The sequence below is a fragment of the Polypterus senegalus genome, chromosome 1 (assembly GCF_016835505.1).
Source record: "Polypterus senegalus isolate Bchr_013 chromosome 1, ASM1683550v1, whole genome shotgun sequence".
NCBI classification, from domain to species: domain Eukaryota; kingdom Metazoa; phylum Chordata; class Cladistia; order Polypteriformes; family Polypteridae; genus Polypterus; species Polypterus senegalus.
In genome coordinates this window covers 327,943,146-327,966,791 of record NC_053154.1, presented here as the reverse complement: position 1 = coordinate 327,966,791, position 23,646 = coordinate 327,943,146, and the positions used below count along the sequence as shown (strand labels likewise).

Sequence of the window (23,646 nt, the reverse complement as noted above, 5' to 3'; positions counted from 1 at the left end):
ATAATTATTGGTATATTTTCCCTCAGTTTAAAAAGGTTTAATTTTCTTCCTAATAAAAATTTTAAGGCAGTACTTCGCCGCTGCGAAGCGCGGGTATTTTGCTAGTCTTTAATAAGTAGTACAACCCCAGTTCCAGAAAGTTGTGATGCTCTGTAAAATGCAAATAAAAATAGAATGCAATAATGTGCAGATCTCATAAACCCATATTTTATTCACAATAGAAAACAACAAATGTTTACACTGAGAAAATGTACCATTTTTAAAAAAAAAAATATGGTAGAAACATGTCTCAAAGGTTGGGACAAGGCCATGTTTACCACTGTGTAGCATCCCCTCTTCTTTCAGCAACAGTCCATAAACATCTGGCAACTAAGGAGATCAGTTGCTGGACTTCTGTGAGAAGAATGTTGTCCCATTCTTGTCTGATATGGGATTCTTGCTGCTCTACAGTCCTGGGTCGTGTGTGTTGTATTTTTTGTGTCATGATGCACTAAATGTTTTCAGTTGATGAAAGGTTTGGACTGCAGATGAGCACTTGAACTCTTCTACTACAGGTCATATTGTTGTAATAGATGCAGTATGTAGTTTAGCATTGTTGTGCTGAAATAGGCAAGCCCTTCCCTGATAAAACACGTTGTCTGTATGAGAACATATGTTGCTCTAAAACCTGTATATACCTTTCAGGTTTGATGGTGCCTTTCTAGATGTGCAAGCTGCCAATTCTATAGGTACTAATACACCCCATACCATCAGAAATGGCAGGTTCTGAACTGAGTGCTGATAACAAGCCAGATGGTCTCTGTCCTCTTTAGTCCAGAGGATGCAGCCTCCGTGTTTTCCAAAAAGAATTTCAATTAGTCTGGCCAAAGAACAGTTTTCCTCTTTGCCTCAGTCCATTTTAAATGAGCTTTGGACCAGAATAGATGGCAGTGTTTCTGGATCAAGTTCACATATGGCGGCTTCTTTGTATGACAGAGCTCTATCCTGCATTTGTGGATGGCATGTCGAACTGTGTTCACAGAAATTGATTTCTTTAAGTGTTTCTAAGCCCATGCATTGAATTACATAACAGAATCAGGCCTGTTTTTAAAATGTATTATTTTGTTAATGTAGCATAAATAACCTGTCACTGTTTGTTACTAAATTTGTCCAAATTTCTTCTGGTTGGAAGGGTGTAAAATATAGTGAAAAGGTGGTTTTACGTGTGTGTGTTATTGCATCTTAACAGTTAAATAGCACGTACCATTTCAGAATCTAATTCTGATTGACACTTAAAAGTGGTACGTAGTGCTAATGTTTCACAAGATCCACATCTGTGGTTGAATCCTGTGCCCAGTTACTTTCTGTGTGAAGTTAGCAAAAATGTGTTGGAACTTTTTTCTGGAAATTCTGGTTGTCCAGATTTGTTCTTGCCGTGCTTCCGATGCTGCCAGGATAATCCTTTGACTTGTGTTACCCCCCATTAGAAACCTGGTTTGGCACTGTTATGCTGTCTCGTAACATGAAGTTTCAGTATTCTAAGAAAAAAGAAATCTGGTTACCATGATTTATTAGTTTTTGTATTCATCGTCCCAAACTTGAAAAATAATTTTGCAAGCTTACTGATTGTAGTTTAAATACTAAGACATGTAATAAAGAATATTAAAAATGATCAAATTCATTTTTGTGTTAAAATACTAAAAAAATTTTTTGTCTTGTCAGCTAGTATAAAATTTATACCAAAAACTCGCATTTTATGTTTAAAATGCTGTTTGACACACAATACAAAAATTACCTAGCATACAAATGTCAGAATCCATTTTATCCATTTAAAATGCAGCGGCATGTTTGGTGTTCAGCTGGCTGGGGCGGTCATATGTCGCTCATTATCAAGGGCCTCATGCATAAACAGTGTGTATGCACTGAAAGTTGCACAAGTCCGTTTCCACACTCACTTTGAGATGTATAAAAACTAATCTTGGCATAAAGCCTTGCACATTGTCACAGCAGCCTTGCACTGTGCATCTACAAGTTTCTGCTTGGTTTTGCAAACAAGCAGCACCCAGTGTCAAAGCAGTGTTACTGTTTGTGTCTTGTTCCATTCTTTTTTTTTTTTACATTCACATCAGTGACTTGGGATGTATCAAATCGAAATTGATTCCATATCATTTACAAGTTTAATTCACTTGATTGTAATCAATCTGTAACAATGCAATGGTGCATGGAATTGCCAAACTATTCCCACTACCATGGCTACTTCAGTGTTGTTAGAAGACTTCACAAGTGGAAGAATTGGAAGAGAGTGGGTATTTTTAGGTGATGATGAATGGCTTCTAAGCTGATTTTGATTTCCAAGAGCTATCTTCTTGGAGCAGTGTGCTGAACTAGTGCTGGCTTTACAAAGGCAGACTTGGAGGAGTTGTGCTCTATCTATGTGAACTTGATGACCAATTGGGTATTTCATAAACATCACTAAGTCATACCATGCCAGCTGTATAGGATGGTGTTATCCGCTTGTCATTCAGATGTAAGATTACCTTATACTGTGGTTAAACAGGCAAACCTCAAAGCATAATTTGCAGCAATGTTCTGTTTCCCAAATGTAATTGGAGCAGTCAGCTGTATGCATATTGCAACTGCAACCGGGCTGGACAAGTTACTTTAATCCAGGGATGAATCACCAAAAAGTATGAGCTGGCATAACATCATGTACAGGTGTAACAGGAGAACCTATGAAAATGGCAACTCCACAGAGTCACAGGTGCTTTTTCCAACTAGTGCGGTAAAAGGCAAGCAGTCCTTTTTAAGGATAGCAAGTCGCCTCAGAGAGCGATGTAAAGAGCAGAGAATCTATTCTTTGTGGCGCTTGGTGCCAAAGCTACATTTTAAAGACGCCTTCAGAGAATGAATTTGCTTATGTAAATTGAAAGCATTTCCACACAATTAATATGCTCCTGTGTAATCACAGAGAGTGTTTTTGCATTGTTCAAGTATGTAGTGTGATGCATAATATGGCACACAATTGTGCCTTGCACGTACCTCAAGAAATGTGGTATGATGAACCTAAACCAAATGATCAGACAAATCAGGCAGCGTTACAACTTCATTTGAATGTAATTAGTAGAATGTAAAAAAACAGGTAATTGGATGCAGCATTAATTTTTTTTTAAACCAGTGTGGTCAATATTACATAGAACAGCCCTTATATTCCTTTGTTCATTGGTATCATCGCTTATAGCATCCACTATTGCATTTTGTGATTCTAGAGTTATATATATATATACAGTGTTGTGAAAAACTATTTGCCCCCTTCCTGATTTCTTATTCTTTTGCATGTTTGTCACACAAAATGTTTCTGATCATCAAACACAAACATGCAAAAGAATAAGAAATCAGGAAGGGGGCAAATAGTTTTTCACAACACTGTGTATTATATATATATATAAATATAAATAATACAATACACACACTGGGTATGGAAAGTATTCAGACCCCCTTCAATTTTTCACTTTGTTGTATTGCAGCCATTTGCTAAAATCATTTTGATTAATTTTTTCCCTCATTAATGTACACACAGCACCCCATATTGACAGACAAAAAAAAGAATTTTTGAAATTGTTGCAGATTTATTAAAAAAGAAAAACTGAAATATCACATGGTCCCAAGTTTTCAGACTCTTTGCTCAGTATTTAGTAGAAGCACCCTTTTGAGCTAATACAGCCATGAGTCTCCTTGGGAAAGATGCAACAAGTTTTTCACACCTGGATTTGGGGATCCTCTGCCATTCCTCCTTGCAGATCCTCTCCAGTTCTGTCAGGTTGGATGGTAAACGCTGGTGGACAGCCATTTTTAGGCCTCTCCAGAGATGCTTAATTGGGTTTAAGTCAGGGCTCTGGCTGGGCCATTCAAGAACAGTCGCAGAGTTGTTGTGAAGCCACTCCTTCGTTATTTTAGCTGTGTGCTTAGGGTCATTGTTTTGTTGGAAGGTAAATCTTCGGCCCAGTCTGAGGTCCTTAGGACTCTGGAGAAGGTTTTTGTCCAGGATATCCCTGTACTTGGCCGCATTCATCTTTCCCTCGATTGCAACCAGTCGTCCTATCCCTGCAGCTGAAAAACACCCCAACAGCATGATGCTGCCACCACCATGCTTCACTATGGGGACTGTATTGGACAAGTGATGAGCAGTGCCTGGTTGTCTCCACACATACCGCTTAGAATTGAGGCCAAAAAGTTCTATCTTGGTCTCATCAGACCAGAGAATCTTATTTCTCACCATCTCAGAGTCCTTAAGATGTCTTTTAGCAAACTCCATGTGGACTGTCATGTGTCTTGCACTGAGGAGAGGCTTCCGACAGGCCACTCTGCCATTAAGCCCTGACTGGTGGAGGGCTGCAGTGATGGTTGACTTTCTACAACTTTCTCCCATCTCCTGACTGCATCTCTGGAGCTCAGCCAAAGTGATCTTTGGGTTCTTCTTTACCTCTCTCGCCAAGGCTCTTCTCCCCTGGTAGCTCAGCTTGACCGGACGGCCAGCTCTAGGAAGGGTTCTGGTCGTCCCAAACGTCTTCCATTTAAGGATTATGGAGGCCACTGTGCTTTTGGGAACCTTAAGTGCAGCAGAATTTTTTTTTGTAACCTTGGCCAGATCTGTGCCTTGCCACAATTCTGTCTCTGAGCTCTTCAGGCAGTTCCTTTGACCTCATGATTCTCATTTGCTCTGACATGCATTGTGAGCTGTAAGGTCTTATATAGACAGGTGTGTGGCTTTCCTAATCAAGTCCAATCAGTATAATCAAACACAGCTGGACTCAAATGAAGGTGATCTCAAGGATGAACATGTGAACTCCACACAAATATAAATATATGAGTGTCGCAGCAAAGGGTCTGAATACTTAGGACCGTGTGATATTTCAGTTTTTCTTTTTTAATAAATCTGCAACAATTTCAAAAATTCTTTTGTTTGTCTGTCAATATGGGGTGCTGTGTGTACATTAATGAGGGAAAAATTAATTAAAATGATTTTAGCAAATGGCTGCAATATAACAAAGAGTGAAAAATTGAAGGGGGTCTGAATACTTTCTGTACCCACTGTGTATAGATATAGATATATATAATATGAGAGAGATATGTTGCTTCTCTTTTGGGGGGCATTACATTTGTAGTTTAGCATCAGTGCCTTTGTCAGTAAGAGGTCTCATTGTCTTTCATTTGTGATGATAATCTTAATGAAAATTGATATAAAATTATACAGTATTTCACTTAATTTTCTTTAGATATTTTGTCTTTTTTAATTAGATCTTTATTTCAACAGGTTTTTTTAAAATGTCTTCAGAAGAGGATGGATTTATTGTTCGGGTTAGAGGATTACCATGGTCTTGTACTCCAGAAGAAGTTGCTGATTTCTTTTCAGGTGTGTCTCTTATCGGGTTGTGAGGTTTCACTTTTTTAAAACCTTATTTTTCAAGTTTTTATATTCATCCTATCATTTTATATACCATTAAACTGAGCAATTAGTCTTTCATAGAAAGTGTTCCATATTAAGCTTTTTGCTGAAAGTTCAACATGTACAGTTTATCAAGATAATTAAGTTACTTGCATTTTATTGTTCCTTCTGACTATAATCTGTACAGGTGCCAGACATAAAATTAGAATATCATGACAAAGTTGATTTATTTCAGTAATTCCATTCCAAAAGTGAAACTTTTATATTAGATTCATTCATTACACACAGACTGATGTATTTCAAATATTATTTCTTTTAATTTTGATGATTATAACTGACAAATAATGAATGTCCCAAATTCAGTACCTCGGAAAATTAGAATATCAATTAAGACCAATGCAAAAAAAGGATTTTTAGAAATGCTGGCCCACTGAAAGGTATGAACATGAAAAGTATGAGCATGTACAGCACTCAGTATTTAGTTGGGGCTCCTTTGGCTTGGATTACTGCAGCAGTGCGGCGTGGCATGCAGTCGATCAGTCTGTGGCACTGCTCAGGTGTTATGCGAGCCCATGTTGCTCTGATAGTGGCCTTCAGCTCTTCTGAATTGTTGGGTCTGGCGTATTGCATCTTCCTCTTCACAATACCCCGTAGATTTTCTATGGGGTTAAGGTCAGGCGAGTTTGCTGGCCAATCAAGAACAGGGATACCATGGTCCTTAAACCAGGTACTGGTAGTTTTGGCACTTTGTACAGGTGCCAGGTCCTGTTGGAAAATGAAATTTGCATCCCCATAAAGTTCGTCAGCAGCAGGAAGCATGAAGTGCTCTAAAACTTCCTGGTAGATGGCTGCGTTGACCTTGGACCTCAGAAAACACAATGGACCAACACCAGCAGATGACATGGCACCCCAAACCATCACTGGCTGTGGAAACTTTACACTGGACCTCAAGCAACGTGGATTCTGTGCCTCTCCTCCCTTCCTCCAGACTCTGGGACCTTGATTTCCAAAGGAAATGCAAAATTTACTTTCATCAGAGAACATAACTTTGGACTACTCAGCAGCAGTTTTGTCTTTAGCCCAGACGAGACGCTTCTGACGCTGCCTCTTGTTCAAGAGTGGCTTGACACAAGGAATGCGACAGCTGAAACCATGTCTTGCATACTTCTGTGCTGGTGGTTCTTGAAGCACTGACTCCAGCTGCAGTCCACTCTTTGTGAATCTCCCCCACAGTTTTGAATGGGTTTTGTTTCACAATCCTCTCCAGGGTGCGGTTATCCCTATTGCTTGTACACTTTCTACCACATCTTGTCCTTCCCTTCGCCTCTCTATTAATGTGCTTGGACACAGAGCTCTGTGAATAGCCAGCCTCTTTAGCAATGACCTTTTGTGTCTTGCCCTCCTTGTGCAAGGTGTCATTGGTCGTCTTTTGGACAACTGTCAAGTCAGCAGTCTTCCCCATGATTGTGTAGCCTACAGAACAAGACTGAGAGACCATTTAAAGGCTTTTGCAGGTGTTTTGAGTTAATTAGCTAATTAGAGTGTGGCACTAGGTGTCTTCAATATTGAACCTTTTCACAATATTCTAATTTTCCCGAGATACTGAATTAGGGACTTTCATTAGTTGTCAAAATTAAAAGAAACATTTGAAATACATCAGTCTTTGTGTAGTGAATGAATCTAATATACAAGTTTTACTTTTTGAATGGAATTACTGAAATAAATCAACTTTGTCATGATATTCTAATTTTATGACCGGCACCTGTAATTCCATTAAAGAAATATTTAGTACATTAGGCTGGCGACTTTCATAATCTACAGTGTTTCACAAATATTCCTTGCTGGAGCTTGTGCGTCATTTTACTCTAATCAGTAATATTAAAAATATGTGCTGGGCAGTTGAATAAGTCAATGATATCCTTTGAACCTGAGCCACCAAGCCTTACAGTATCTCTGATATCTTCTTCCTAGAAAATATTTGGGTTCCATAACAGTTTATAATGATCGTCACAGTTGTAGAAATGGTGAACAGAATTGCAATTTGAATAGCTTCTCAGTCTTACAGTCCTTATCAGTTCTACTGAAATAATTGGCTTACAATCTGTATTTAAGCACGGAGGTGCTTTGAGTGTCTCTTACAAAAACAGGTAGATAATTTAACAGATTTGGAACCCTTCTAAATGCCCACCCTAATACTTGTAATCTTTAGTAGACTGATGTTTTGAAAATATAGGATATACTGTGGGAAGTGTGGCCTAGGCAATTTAAAGCGTTTATGTAAGAAGAATTTTGTTAATATTAATTTAACTAAAGGCCAGTGTAAAGACTTGGCGGCCCATTCATACCTAAGCATTTTTGTAGCGTTTAAGTTCTACACCAGAACGCTCCTAAACCACTTAAAAAGTTACTTATTATTTTCAGTGACACTTCACGTGTTTTAGCAACAGTGCATGTAGTAGTTTTCAATCTTTTTTTCGGCCAAATGCTTGTCCCATTGAAATCAATAGGAATACTCGAAATGCCTGTAAATGAAAAGACCATTTTGGAGGTATTTTTACAGGAAGCCTATAGCTCATTGACTCTGGGGGGGGGAATGCAGCTGTCATCGTGCACACATGTGCATTGGTTTTCTAGTGACCGCTAATGATTAAGGTATGTAGTTTGCAATCCACTGAATAATTTAACAAATGTTAAACATTTAGTTATAATCCGGTTAGAGTTTAGTGCAGATGTTTTAACAAATAGGCAAAGTGGTAGTGCAGACTTCTTCCTCACAACACCATATGAGAAATTTCATGTGCCTGGCCATTTCTGGATTGATATTATGCATTTTAAGCTGTACTTGTTAATCTGTTTCAATACTAAATACTTAATGTGTCAGTTATTCTTCTCAATAAAGAAAGTATGTTGAGTCCTTCGTAAAGTAAATAATATCCATGCTGTTTTTTTCTATCCGCAGTCTTGGGCGAGCACTTGCTGTTGTACCACCACATCACGCTGTTTCAAAATATCTTTATCATATAACTGTGTTAAAACTGAACATACTTATTAATATGCTTTTGTTAACAGATTGCACACAGCCCACTCTTTTCTGCTTCACTCTGTAATTGAATCTTAAAAGTGGTGGGTACAGCTTCTCCCAAGTGGGGTGCTTCCCTACACCCCAGTGCTATTGAGATAATCATTGACTCTCGGTGTTCCGAAACCATGCAGATTAAATTTACTCCTCAGCCCATGCAGGATTAAAAATGTATGAATACAATCTATGTCGAATTGTTCTGAGTTGATTACCAGAGTGCACAATAATCCCTTCCTTACTAGTTGCTACTAGATGACCACATGAAGCTGTTTTTGTCGTTTTAATTTTTGCTAAATAAATGATTTTTTTTTTCTTGCATACCATTACTTATGGAATTTTCCAGAATGCTGCCTACTACATAGGGAGTCCAAAAGTGTCCTCTAGACTAGGCGTGTGCGATATACATCGTTTACGATTATATCTTAATTGCTGTATTAACGATGTGCGGAATTAAAATATCGAGTGTGTAACTTGCTTTGGAAAAAAAAGAATGAGTTCATTCACTAATGCAACAGTATAGACCACTACGCGTGCGCAAAGTGAGTTGCATAAGCGTGAACGTCCAGCAAGCCGCAAGTTAGCGTCGCTCCCTGCCTCAAAATGAGTGAACAAACAGCTATTGAATACTTTAGACCCAAGGAACACACTGCCTGGCCGAAAATATTTCAGTCAAACAGCTCTGCCTAAGTTGTATGATTCGTGTCGCCAAACTCTGACGCATAAACTGCAAATGGTTTCACATTTTGCCACAACAACGGATTTGTGGTCAAGCCGAACATCCGAGCCATACCTTTTCCATGCATTTCATTGACGAAAACTGGCAACTGCAAAGCTTTTGTTTGCAAACATCCTACTTCCCACAAGATCACACTGGCGACATCATTGCGCAAGGTCTGAAAGATGCGCTGGTATCATGGTCACTGTGAGAAGACCGCATGGTTTGCATGACAACAGACAGCGGGGCTAACGTTGTCAGTGCACTACGGATTAATAACTGGAAGAGGCTACCTTGTTTTGGGCATAGGCTTCATATTGCGATTGGTGTGTAATTTGGGGTTCCTCTTTAGGTTAAATTGATCTTATTTATTATGACGTTTAAAAATACAAAAGGACCTGATAAGTAAAGTTATAGAGGACAAAAATATAATTCAATATAATTTGAAATAATACATTACATTATCTTGGAATTATCGTTATCGTCAAAGTCCCAGAAAATATCAATTTTGTTTTTTTTTTTTTTTTCTCCTTTTTTCTCAATATCGCACACCCCTACTCTAGACTACTTTTCTTGTAGAACAGGGTGAACTTGATATGTATTCCCATGATGCTGACGACACCTCTTCAGTAATGTAATTGCCAGGATAAGAAACAATAAAGTTATAGACAGGCTACAATCGCAAAAATCAATTCACAACACCTCACAACCTACAAAATGGAAATGATATCGATCATATTTTCCCTTCAGATGCTTCTTTTAAACCAAAATAGAAAAATGATTGACAAGATCTTGAAAACCGCATGAGAAATGGCCAATAAAATCATGCTAGATAAAAAAAAGCTTGAAAAAATCCAAACAAATGTTGGAAATTAACAGTGCTCAAGTGTGAATGGGTGTTTAAGAATGGCAGTTGTGTTGTTCTACTTCCCTGCTCTAATAACGATTCTTGCATTAGCATTTTTAAATGCTATTAACTACAAGTAGAACAGTTTGAAAAGCTTGTGCATAATAATGAATTACATCAGTCAGTTTGACTTTGGGGTTATAGGAGAGAGCATAAATTGACTTCTTCACATCCTTCATGTTTTGGGGAAAACGTTTTTTTCTATATTGTTAAGATGGGGAAGGTTAAGCTAGTGCTATAATGTGTGTGATGTGAGTAGCCAGTGTTAAAGGTAGCACTTAAATTCTGTGCCTTTTTGGTAAGACGCATTGAGCTGAAATGTGACAGGGCTTTATTGCTCTATTGTATTTTAAAAATAATAAAGGACAAGCAGTTATTACTCATCCAACTCGACAATAATGAAGGATATATTAGAAGGAATATTAGGTGTATCATTTGCATATGAGTAAAAGCAGGCATTATGTGTACAGTTTATTGTACAGGTGGTGGTATTCTTGCATGGCATTTCCCTGGAGTACTTCTACCAGTGCCTATTTGGTCAGCTGCAGTGGTGTCAGCTGGTGACACCGTTCACTATTGTTTGGTCCCCTACCCAGTACATCAACCCAGATTTTGGGGGTGTTAGTGGCCAAATGGGGATGTCTCCCTGCCACTCCCTACAGCTGACCTTTCTGTGTGGTTAAGCCCCAAAAACTATCCTCCGCAGACACAGCCAGTAGCTAGCCTTCTCCGCCTTCTTTGCCTGTTCTAACCATATCTGCTATAAGCAACATGTTAAGTGCAATGGCAATAGTCCAAATACTATACCTGTAAGTACACTAAATCTAGCCTCTAGATTACATAATGATTACTTTCCTCATATTTCTGTGCTTCAAACTTGGGGAAAAAAATATATGTATGTGCTTCGTTAGTGGGGGAAAGTGCATAGAGGTGTTTTTTATTTTTTTTTTGTAAATACTTGGCTGACGTTTTGGAGTGAGTTTCATGATTGTGCGATTTTGATTTAATGTTTCATAAGCTTATGAACAGCAGCAAATATTGAGTTTTAAAATATGAATTTCAAAGTATAAAATGTTAATCCTTTCATTCTGTGCTTTTTTATTTAGATTTTTTTTTGTTGTTTTAGTCTTCTGAAAATGATCCATCTTTCCCTCCAGATTGCAAAGTTTTAGGTGGAGTTGATGGCATAAATTTTACTTTTACAAAAGAAGGAAAAACAAGTGGGGAGGCTTTTGTAGAGCTGGCAACAGCGGAAGACCAAATAACAGCTCTTGAAAAGGATCGAAAGTACATGGGCCATAGATACATTGAAGGTATGGAGTGATATACCCATTCTTGGTTTCGAGTAACTCCAGTTGACCTTGTTTGTGCCTTGGAAAAATTGAGTCGTGTCAGATCATTAGGCACAGTATATCTTGATGTGAAAACCAGTATTGACTACAAACAAATTCTAGTGTACTATTATTTTTAATTCCTTCCCCTATTCATATTTTTAGTTTTTAAGTCAGATAGGAGTGAAATGGACTGGATCTTGAACCGTTGTGGCCCCAGTGATTATGACAGCAGCAGTGGTTGTATGGTACGTCTTCGGGGACTGCCATTTGGCTGCAGCAAGGAAGAAATTGTGCAGTTCTTTTCAGGTACCTTCGCTCTGCGAAAAATTTGTTTGAACACTATTTGTTTACATGAAGTGATTGGCTGTTCTGTATAACTTTAGTCTGTAATGTTAATTCTTGATATGTTAGTCTCTCCTTGAAGGTTGATGTAATTGTTTAATTTTATTAAAGTGAAAAACAAATCTATAATCTCTCGCATTTTAAAAATGTATAAAATATTGGTTAGAGTGTGTACCATTTTATTGAAAATGTTTTAAGTGTTAGAAATGTATATAAATTAACATACCATTGATTTTATGTAAAGTCTGACATTAATAATAGATTTTCTGAATTTAAACAGGACAGTAAAAATGGGTTTTAAGAGCTGTAGTTAATTATTTATAATGTTGGGAACAGTGAGAATGTCACGGCTTTTAACATGTTACCCCTTGATGGGGTTATTTGTCCTTGGGTTAAAGGGTTGAAAATCGTGCCAAATGGGATAACATTGCCGATGGACTACCAGGGGAGAAACACAGGGGAAGCCTTCGTGCAGTTTGCTTCAAAGGAGATAGCAGAAAAAGCTCTGGGGAAACACAAGGAAAGAATAGGGCACAGGTGGGGATGGAAAGAATGGGATGGTAATTAATGTTACTAATTACTTTGGGTGATAGAGGGGGCTGAATGAGGGAGGAGGGGTCATGCAAATTAAGATGAGATTATAAAATGATTAATTTATTGGTGTGCTTTGTATAGTTACCAATTTATTTTGAAATGTTGCAACACAAATTTTCATGGACAGTAATGAGGAAGGATTGTATCATTTAGGGATTCTATAATACATATGATGTGCACAATAATGGTTTCATCTGCTAAGTCCTCCTTTTATAAATGTTTAATTTGTGACTGATGCAAATATAGGTACTATCATATAAATTAGTAGCACCTGCTTACTTTGGGTTTTCTATATTGATTTCTATGCCCCTTCAAAAAAGACATGCTAGTATATTTTGTAGCTGAGTAAGGAATCGCTCCAGTTACACAAAAATTAAATGTCTCGGCATTCCTGAAATTGATGGCTTGTCGGAAATATTTAATTATTGTTATGGAATAACAGCAGCCTCTGTGTCTCAGTGAACATCAATAAACTACACATGCTACAGTTACAGAGCTCTGTACTTGTAATATGTCTTGGCATTTCCTTGTTATAAAAGGCACTATAGATGGTAAAGTCAGTTATATTAATATTTATCATTTTTTAAGTAGGCATGTCTTATTTGCAGGAGAAAGACCCAATACATTGGGCAGGGTTGAGCAGTTACCTTTCCCAGTGTGGGAGTGCACATGTTCTGGATTATCAGAAGGGTAGTAGCCAGACATACCCATACAAGGAATTGTGAGAAATGGCCCAGACGGGAGAACACAGGGCACAGGTGCCCGTAGTTTTTGGCCTAATGAAAACAGATAGCACCACACTAACCTAAAATTGGAGAGCCGGTTTCTCTATTTAGGGAATAGACCGCAAAGAGACAGACTTGAAGACCTGGTCAACTCAAATGTGCTGGGGATGTCCTGCACTGCTTGAGGGAGTGCTAACCTACTGTCTCTGTATGGTTGCCACAGACAGTGTGTGTGTGTTTTAGGACTTGGCTGGAAGGGCACCCAAAGGGGTTTAAAGGTGCCATTGTGATGAAATGGGACATGTGTCTGTTCTTACAAAACCAACCTACTGGCAGTGAGAGAAGGGATTATTTTGTGGTATGAGAATGGTGGACTGGGATTCCAAAGCCTGCATTGGTTAACATCAGATGCTGCAGGATTGTTTTGCTTGGTAATGTTGTTTTGTATGTATTCTTCTCATGTTTTTGACAGTGAATGCACTATTGCTGTGTTTTTTTTCTCTTTGTAAGTAGAGTTGATGTGAGGTCCTCTTTTGTCAAATGGGGTGAAGGAAAGCTATAGTTGTTGTATTGAAAAGATTATTGTGCTACATGTTAGATGTGGGTCAGTAATTTTAAATTAAGGATTTTACACATTGCCAGTAATTAGTACTTTTGTCTCCCAGGTTTGAAAGCGTGAGCACTACCTGATCCATTGCCAGTACTTAATGGCTTAAATTTAATAATTAGGAAGCAAGTTGTCTTTTAATGCAGCCTTGCGCAATAGGAATGATTTAGATTTGTGCAAAGTGTCAGGTGTCTGTGGTATAGAAAATGGTGAAGTTGTCTGTCTGTACACCGTGGTTTACTCCATTCCACAGTAATGGGTTTTGCCTTCATTTTATTGTGGGGGTGATAGAAGTTTATTCTGACAGCAGAACAGCAAGTTGCAGGTTGACCTTTCTCTGTTGGTTCACTTGTCATGTAATAAGTACAGAGCTCTTTATTCAAAACAAATATGGTTAAGTGAATTAAATATATAGTGTAAAACACTCAATCTCAAATTCATACAGTATGGATCAAAATGTGTATGTGAAGTGGCTGAATATTTTAACTTTGGTTTTTGTCCCATTATTTGCAAGTGCTTCTAATTTTCTACCCACATTCTGTAATGTTGTTATATATAAAATATTTTAGTAACATTTTTTTAGTACAGTAGAGTTCCACCACATTGTAGCAGGTTTGAGCTTTGTTTTGATGTTACTCCACCATTTAACTAGCTCTTCAGAATTTTACAATCAGTAAAACTGTAAATCACTGAGCTTTCAGATGTTGCTTTATTAATAGGTTACATGTACAAATGAAAAAAATATATATTTCTTGTTGTAATTTTTGGTATGTTGATTTGGATAGGTACATTGAAATTTTCAAGAGCAGTAGCAATGCAATTCAGGCATACTATGAACAGCCACGAAGGATGATGGTACAAAGACCTGGACCATACGATAGGCCAATGCCTGGGCGTGGAGGATTTTTTGGACCTTTGCCTGGTAGAGGAGGAGGAGGAGGCGGAGGTGGCGGTGGTGGTGGTGGAGGAGGAGGCAGCGGCGGAAGCTTGTTAGATCCAATGCGCGGACCGGGTGGATATGGTGGTGGTTTGTTACAATTTTTGTTTTTAAACCTCTCTCTTTATGCTGAGTGAATATATATGTATTTAACAATACCTATCCCTACATTTTGCAAGTATGTTTTATTGCAGTTACCATGTTCACACATTTAACTTTAATTTTTTCATAAGCTGCATTTCAGGACATTAGTGCCTTTTTTTCCATAGGGATGTTAATTTATGAAATGTTTTCAGAACTTGTGTGGGGTGATGTAATTTGGCAGATTCTGCCGAATACATTCTTGGTTCTTGGGGGGCCTTGGCTAAGTGTGTGTCTCCTACTTTGTTGAGTAAAAGTGATGGTAATTGCAGTATTTTAATATGAAACCAGTTTCTCTTTTCTGAGGCCAGAACTATGCAGAGGTATTAATGTGATTGTCAGTTACTGTTTAATAGGCTATATGCGCACTGTCTTCCGGATTCCGTGTGAGCCAGCAGCTGCTTTTCTGGTACGATGTCAAAATGTACTAGCTATGATGTTTTTTTGATTGCTTCAAGACATGTGACTTGCGTCACTTACCATAAATCTGGGCATTATTCAAACATTGTGTCTAATGTCCGGAGCTAAGAAGTAGAAAGGCCTTAAACTGTAAGTTTCAAGCTATATCCACAATTACGAAGGTAAGATGCGGATGTACATACATACAACTTACATGGGACAAATGTGATTACATTAGGCTTCTTTAAAAAAACAATTTCAGTAATTCGCTATTAAACTTTATTCAGGGACACATGAATATTTATGTAAGCTTTACAGCACTAGACAAGTATATCGGCCAAGGTTGATTCACCAAGAGAGTGAGCTGGCATTACATCATCAATATCAGGACTGCCTTTAAAAACGGCAACTCTGCACAGTCGCATGTGCTTTTTCCAACTAGTGTGACAAAAGGCAAGCAATCCATTTAAGCATATTGAGCCATCTGAGTCTGCTGGACCTCTTCCCTTGTGAAAAAGTGAATGTCTGTCTCTGGCTGAACCAGCAAAACGGTGAATGCTAAGCCACTGCTTCATTGTAAGGGTCTCAATTTGTTTGCCGAGCTGGAGGATCTCCTCTCCGTGAGACATTTTCATCAAATGCTAGGTCAACAAGTGCAGGATGCGGAGCTGTTGTGGTCCTCTGATTCTTTTCATCCTTCATGCCTGGTGTGTCATCCTCCGTCTGTTGCTTTCTCCTCTTCCAAACCCATCTTGAAAGTGTAACAGAGAAATTGTTCCACTCAAACAACACAGGAACCGCTCCCTTCAACATTGGCTGCCCTGTCCCAGACCTTGGCTTGCAATTTTTTTTATTTATTTTTTAAATGACTGCTACAAACTCTCGTATGGGGATTAACTTTAGTGTGCTCTCTCTCTCTCTCTCTGGATAGCAATGATCCATTTAGATCGAGTTTCCACGTCAGTGGGAAATATATGAAAACTGAGTACTTTGTTGTACTAACTGGAAGCTCAACACAAAGGTACCCAAGTGTTCAGCTTTAGAGCGGTCTGTACACCGAAGCTGCTTTTTCTTGGACATTTTCGTCACTAAACTAAAATTACAACTGCAGTATGGACTATAGAATTGGCTGACATTTCACCAGATGTATGTCACCACTACTATGTGGATATAGCCTATTGTAATTAAAACATTATGAACAAATTAATCCTTATCCATGGTATACAGTTCAAGTATTTGTTTCTCATTCCTTAGGCTTTTAAAAACTGTTTGCTCTTAATGATTTCCTCCTAATCTGCAACCCCCCCCCCCAACGGTATACTCATGTCTATCTATCAATCTAATCTATATTAAGTCACTCTGAGTGCCTGTGACTGCCAGTCTTAGTGTGACATCTAATAGTGACTCTGTTGTAGCATTCTGTACCTTGCAAAAAAAAAATTAAACAGATTGTTTTGGAGATGTATGTGTGTCCGAAAGCTAATGAGTGTGTGAGTGGTCATTGAAAAGTACAGTAAATACATTATGATTGCAAGGAATGAAGAAAAACTGTTTTGAACTGCGTTAACAGAAAGGAAGCTTATCCGTCGGTGGTGGTTTTGTCATGCCATGACAGAATGGATAAAAGAAAGGGATGTGCCTAGATTTGGGGTGAACCTGAACTTGCCATATCCAAAAAAACATTAATGCAGTCATCCAACACTCAAGGCAGCGCACATGTGAAATTTTGATGATGCTGAGAAATTGTGAGCAATTCATGAATTTTTTTAACCCCTGTGATAATTGTGTAATCTGATCTCCTGAATGTGACGAGAACCACCAACTGCAGTAGTTAAACTTGACATGCTGTCCCACTCAAACTTGTGTAGTGGGTCACCAATGCTAGTTTATTTTCAAAAAATCTGCAACATCTAGAGATTAGTTTTTTTTGTGTGTGCATATGTTAATGTAATTCTAAAACTGTCTTAATTTGTTTGAGTGCTGCCTTAATGTTGTGTAATACAAATTCATTCTTTTTCTTCAAGGTTATGGAAGATTTGACAACTTTAATGGCTTCAATAACTATTGCTTTGGCAATGGCATGTTTGATGACCGAATGAGGGCTGACCAAGGCAGAGGTGATTTTGAATCTTTTTCTTGTTCTTTGTGCTGGCTGTCCAGATCTTGGAACTTTGCCGTTGTGTTTATTTGTACCACTTCACATACAGTGCATCTGGAAAGTATTCACAGCACATCACTTTTTCCACATTTTGTTATGTTACAGCCTTATTCCAAAATGGATTGAATTAATTTTTTTCCTCAGAATTCTACACACAACACCCCATACTGGCAACATGAAAAAAGTTTACTTGAGGTTTATGCAAATTTATTAAAAATAAAAAAAACTGAGAAATCACATGTACATAAGTATTCACAGCCTTTGCTCAATACTTTGTCGATGCACCTTTGGCAGCAATTACTGCCTCAAGTCTTTTTAAATATGATGCCACAAGCTTGGCACACCTATCCTTGGCCAGGTTCACCCATTCCTCTTTGCAGCACCTCTCAAGCTCCATCAGGTTGGATGAGAAGTGTCAGTGCGCAGCCATTTTCAGATCTCTCCAGAGATGTTCAATCGGATTCAAGTCTGGGCTCTGGCTGGGCCACTCAAGGACATTCACAGAGTTGTCCTGAAGCCACTCCTTTGATATCTTGGCTGTGTGTTTAGGGTCGTTGTCCTGCTGAAAGATGAACCATCTCCCCAGTCTGAGGTCAAGAGTGCTGTGGAACAGGTTTTCATCCAGGATGTGTCTGTACATTGCTGCAGTCATCTTTCACTTTATCCTGACTAGTCTCCCAGTTCCTGCCACTGAGAAACATCCCCACAGCATGATGCTGCCACCACCATGCTTCACTATAGGGATGGTATTGCCTTGGTGATGAGCGGTGCCTGGCTTTCTCCAAACGTGATGCCTGGCATTCACACCAAAGAGTTCAATCTTTGTCTCATCAGACCAGAGAATTTTGTTTCTCATGGTCTGAGAGTCCTTCAGGTGCCTTTTGGCAAACTCCAGGCAGGCTGCCTTTTACTAAGGAGTGGCTTCCGTCTGGCCATTCTACCATACAGGCCTGATTGGTGGATTGCTGTAGAGATGGTTGTCCTTCTGGAAGGTTCTCCTGTCTCCACAGAGCACCTCCCTGACTAAGGCCCTTCTCCCCCGATCGCTCAGTTTAGAGGGCCGGCCAGCTCTAGGAAGTCCTGGTGGTTTTGAACTTCTTCAGCTTGCGGATGATGGAGGCCACTGTGCTCACTGGGAGCTTCAAAGCAGCAAAAATTTTTCTGTATCCTTCCCTAGATTTGGGCCTTGAGACAATCCTGTCTCGGAGGTCTACAGACAATTCCTTTGACGTCATGCTTGGTTTGTGCTCTGACATGAACTGTCAACTGTGGGACCTTATATAGACAGGTGTGTGCCTTTCCAAATCATGTCCAGTCAACTGAATTTACCACTGGTGGACTCCAATTAAGCTGCAGAAACATCTCAAGGATGATCAGGGGAAACAGGATGCACCTGAGCTCAATTTTGAGCTTCATGGCAAAGGCTGTGAATACTTATATACATGTGCTTTCTCAATTTTTTATTTTTAATAAATTTGCAAAAATCTCAAGTAAACTTTTCACGTTGTCATTATGGGGTGTTGTGTGTAGAATTATGAGGAAAAAAATGAATTCATTTTGGAATAAGGCTGTAACATAACATGTGTAAAAAGTGATGCGCTGTGATTACTTTCCGGATGCACTATATTTTATGGTTGCTTTAAAAAGAGACCATGTATGATTTGAGATGGTGATTTTGTAAAATTCTAATGGAGAAATTTAAACTTCACAAGTGCATAGCTCAGTTGTCTTGGTTTTTACAATAAAACAAATTTCTTACTATTTTATAGGTTACACAGGCTTCATTAGCTATCATGGAGCTACCTTGATTTAGTGTTTCTTGAAAAAGCATGACTGACTGGTTCCCTTTTTTACGATAGTATTTGTTGTTTTTTATTTTTGTTTTCTTTCCCCCAGGTGTGAGTGGACCGGGCTTCCGCGGCTCTGGAGATGCCAGTTCTGGTTTTCACAGTGGCCATTTTGTCCATATGAGAGGCCTTCCTTTCAGAGCCACAGAAGCAGATATTGCTAAAGTATGATGACTTGTATCATTTCTAAGATAGTAGTTTTGAGAAATTATTTGGCTGACACAATTTGTTCACAGAAACATTACATTTATTTTACAGTTGGTGCACAGGTGTTAAGTGACTTGTTCAGGGTCCTACAATCAATCACAATTGGGATTTAAAGGGACAGCCTATTGGTCTAAAGTTCAGGGAGCAGTGATTGAACAAAAGTTTATTTTTATTCATTTAGTTGTGTTCTAGTCCTAACAATGGATAGAGATTCACTAACTATATATGTTAACAGTTCAGGATGGTCACTCAGTATTCTGCTGTGTTTCTCATTAATCCCCTTTTACTGATTAGCCGTGTCCAGTTGCAGTTTATGAAGTTTTAGTTTCTCCAGAACAGTGAATAATAATTTCTAACGCTAATTTAAATGTGTTCTCTTTAGTTTTTCTCTCCATTAAATCCCGTGAGAGTTAACATCGATGTGACTCCCAATGGAAAGGCTACTGGAGAAGCTGATGTAGAATTTGGAACACATGAAGATGCAGTATCAGCCATGTCTAAAGACAAAAACCACATGCGTATGTATTAAGGAGTATTTTTGTTTTAAATTTCTACAGTAGCATCAGGAGTGCAGGAGTGTACAATTTTATAGTAAAGTCCATGAAAACTGCTATTATGCTCCTAGTAGCTTAAGAACAATTGTCATGCTGAGCTTTTTCACTTGAGGAATGTGCTTTGCTACTACACCAGTTTTTGTAAGATAATGCCTGCTTTCTTAGTAGTAGTGGATTAATCTGCATTTGCTGTTTTGATTTTATGTTTGCTGTCACTTCGCCCTGCCCCATTTAGCTTTTCCTCAATCTCTACCACATTTTCATCCAGTCTCACTTTCATTAGATGACAGACCAGCTTCCTTGAGAGACGACACCCAAAAATCTTAAAGCTAAATTCAAAACAGACCCATGTGGTTTCATTCTAGCAGAACTCGAGCATCACCATGATTGCTGATCCCTGCATGGGTTACACTTGGTTATCTTAGCCACATGATTTAACAGTTTTCCTGGCATCTCTGGGTCAGTTAAACTTTTTTGCATCACCACATAGATTTTGAATTATAGTAATAACTAGTTTAAGATGACAGTATAAATTTAACTAATAACCCACGCTTTGCCAATGGTCCGAATGAATTAGGTTTATCTAATTATTAACTGTTTTTGTTTCTAGAGCACCGCTACATTGAGCTGTTTTTGAATTCTACTGCCAGCGGTAACTCCGAGATGGGTTAGTAACTGTTTTTGAGATCTAAAAATCTATCTTTTGCTAGTGAAATTACACAATTATACAATTACATCTCTTACAATGAATATGCCAAAGACTTAATGTTGGATACTTCAATTAAAGTGGAAGACCATGATTTGCTTTGAAGTCTACAGGTGATGAACAGTGACATGCAATTAAAATATGATGTGCATCTACAGCAGGTTCTTGTGGAAATCTAAAACCACTAGACATTTGTCTTTGGGTAAATGACATTTTGATCAGGGTGAGCACAGGAGCATAGAGAGGAGGATATGGGGGAGTGTGCTGTTCCAGTAGTCCTTGTCTATTTTGGAACAAAGGAGGTATATAGGGGCAGAATCTGTTTTGCAATCCACATTTAAAGGATTAGGTGCCAGGCTGAAAAGCTGAACTAATAAGGTGGGCTTCTCTGAAGTTCTGCCTGTGCTAAGTAGCAGTCCAGGTTACACTGACAAAAAAGATTACAGGGTATAACACGAGACTCAAATCTTGGTGTAGAATAGGAGGACACAGGTTTATGGGACATTGGGACTTCTTCTAGAACAGATGGACCCTTCTGTGTCAAGACAGGTTACAGTTAACCTGGGAGGGCACCAATGTGTTGAGTGGGGCGAATGAATAGCTTAGACAAGGTTTATTTAAACTAGGGAATATGGAGGCAGGCAGTTTAGGACAGGCCAGGTTTTCAACTTAGCATAAAGGGGAAGCAATAGGATAAAAACATATTCACAAGGAAATGTATAGCCTGAAGTTTTAATTGACAAAGTAAAACATTAATAGCTTGCTCTAATACTAGGAATATCAAAAATGTGAAAATGAAAGTGTATGTAGTGGAGCGTAATTGTGATTATTATGATCCTATCAAAAACCTGTCAATATAACTTAGATGAAGAATACATACTGTATTTCCAGGACAGACAGACTTTTTTGGGTTGCAGTGGGGAGGGTGGGGGTAGTAGGTGTTTCCTGTCATGTAAACAGGATCTCTGTGCAAGTCCTCTTTAATTGGTTGATTAGTGGGAATGTCTGGATTGATCTAGAAACCTTTAGGAATAGAAGCCTGATCTTGAGAGTGTGTTCAAGACCCCACATGGTAGACAATTTAAGTGCACAGTTAGTTTAGAAGGCAGTTGTTACAGTTATGGTGCATTTTAATCACCCTGATCTAAGCTGGGCTAACTTTAGAATTTGTGAAGTACAGCTGCAGTAATTTTTAGGCATAACCAGTGACTGTTTTAAAATACAGAGATGAAGCCTGTCTAAATTTAACATTCTGTAATAATCAGGATAGAATTCATAAGTATAGAAGATTGAACCTTTAGGATCCAGTGAACAGAGTATAATACAATACAATACAATACAGTTTATTTTTGTATAGCCCAAAATCACACAGGAAGTGCCGCAATGGGCTTTAACAGGCCCTGCCTTTTGACAGCCCCCCAGCCTTGACTCTCTGAGAAGACAAGGAAAAACTCCCAATAAAACCTTGTAGGGAAAATGGAAGAAACCTCGGGAAAGGCAGTTCAAAGAGAGACCCCTTTCCAGGTAGGTTGGGCGTGCAGTAGGTGTCAAAAGTAGGGGGTCAATACAATACAATATACACAACAGAACAATTCCTTAAGACAGCATAATAAAAATTTTAGAATTACGGTTTAACAGTAGATGATATGACATAATTAGGTTTCGATATTTTTAGAGTCCTGGAGACCTCATCCATCTAGCTGCATCTCCATTTGGCCATGCCACGGCTGAAACATTGCTCCGATGAAAGGACCTCTCTTTCCCATGATTCCTGTGATCCTCCATCAGGGATGACTTTACCATAGGCAGGCAAACAACTTGGCAGGTGGGCCGTGGCACCAATGGCCACATTTGGGTACCGAGAAAAGAAACAGAATAGGTGAGGGTTAGTATTCAAATATAATTATCATGTTACTTATGTTATAGTGCTAATGACTAACAACAGAGATGCAGTATGTACAGTTAATCAGCAGCTCTAGTCAGGATATGCTAAACTGAAGTAGTGAGTCTTCAGCCGGGATTTAAAGGCTGAGACCGAGGGGGCATCTCTTATGGAAGCAGGAAGACCATTCCACAGTTTAGGGGCCCTGTAACTAAAAGCTCGACCTCCCACTGTTATTTTATTAATCCTTGGAATCCTAAGCAGACCGGCATCTTGAGATCTTAATGTGCTCAGGTTTGTAAGTCATGATAAGTTCAGACAAGTAAGCGGACCTTGGCCATTTAATGCTTTATATGTTAAAAGGAGGATTTTGAAATCTGCCCTAAATTTAACTGGGAGCCAGTGTAAAGATTTAAGAACTGGGGTTATGTGTTCATATTTTCTTGTTCTTGTAATAATTCTTGCAGCGCATTTTGGATTAACTGGAGGCTGTATAGAGAACAGTTTGAACAGCCAGTGAACACCGCATTGCAGTAGTCAATCCTACTAGAGATAAATGCATGAATTAATTTCTCACAATCCTGTTTATTTAGAAAGCCTTAATTTCCTAATATTTTTAAGATGGAAAAACATGTTTTGGACGACTTTGTAATATGCGCTTTAAATGACATGCTAGAGTCAAAGATAACTCCTAGATTGCGGGCTGATTCAGTAAAATTAATTGGGATTCCAACTGAGTTAAATGACGACAAAATATTGCTGTGATCAGCGTCATTCCCTCCAACAATTAACATCTCTGTTTTATCTGTATTTAAAGACAAGTAGTTCTCATTCATCCATTCCTTTAATTCACTAACACAACTAATTAAAGACAACATCGGAGAAACTTCATTTGATTTAAATGAAAGGTATAACTGGGTGTCATCTGCATACAGTGAAAATTAACATTATGTTTCCTAATGAGAGATCCCAGTGGAAGCATGTAAAGTGAAAACAGTAAAGGTCCCAGTACTGAGCCCTGCGGACACCATATTGAACTTCTGTGTATAATGATGGAGTACTGTCAGCACATTTCTGTACATACTGGAAT

At 38.6% G+C, this 23,646-nt stretch overlaps 1 protein-coding gene across 3 annotated transcripts in view; it reads left to right on the top strand.

The window, feature by feature from the left end:
• hnrnph3 (heterogeneous nuclear ribonucleoprotein H3 (2H9)) overlaps positions 1-23,646 on the top strand; it is a 57,022-nt gene that overhangs the window by 6,087 nt on the left and 27,289 nt on the right. For 2 of the 3 annotated variants that reach the window (XM_039737720.1, XM_039737719.1), the window contains exons 2-10: positions 5,291-5,389; positions 11,281-11,436; positions 11,620-11,763; positions 12,198-12,336; positions 14,511-14,752; positions 17,227-17,319; positions 19,257-19,372; positions 19,797-19,932; positions 20,579-20,635. In XM_039737720.1, the coding sequence (XP_039593654.1) occupies positions 5,302-5,389; positions 11,281-11,436; positions 11,620-11,763; positions 12,198-12,336; positions 14,511-14,752; positions 17,227-17,319; positions 19,257-19,372; positions 19,797-19,932; positions 20,579-20,635 (1,171 nt within the window). In that variant the 5' untranslated portion in view covers positions 5,291-5,301. The remainder of the gene's footprint in view (positions 1-5,290; positions 5,390-11,280; positions 11,437-11,619; positions 11,764-12,197; positions 12,337-14,510; positions 14,753-17,226; positions 17,320-19,256; positions 19,373-19,796; positions 19,933-20,578; positions 20,636-23,646) is intronic. The other variant, XM_039737723.1, reaches the window with a different exon arrangement.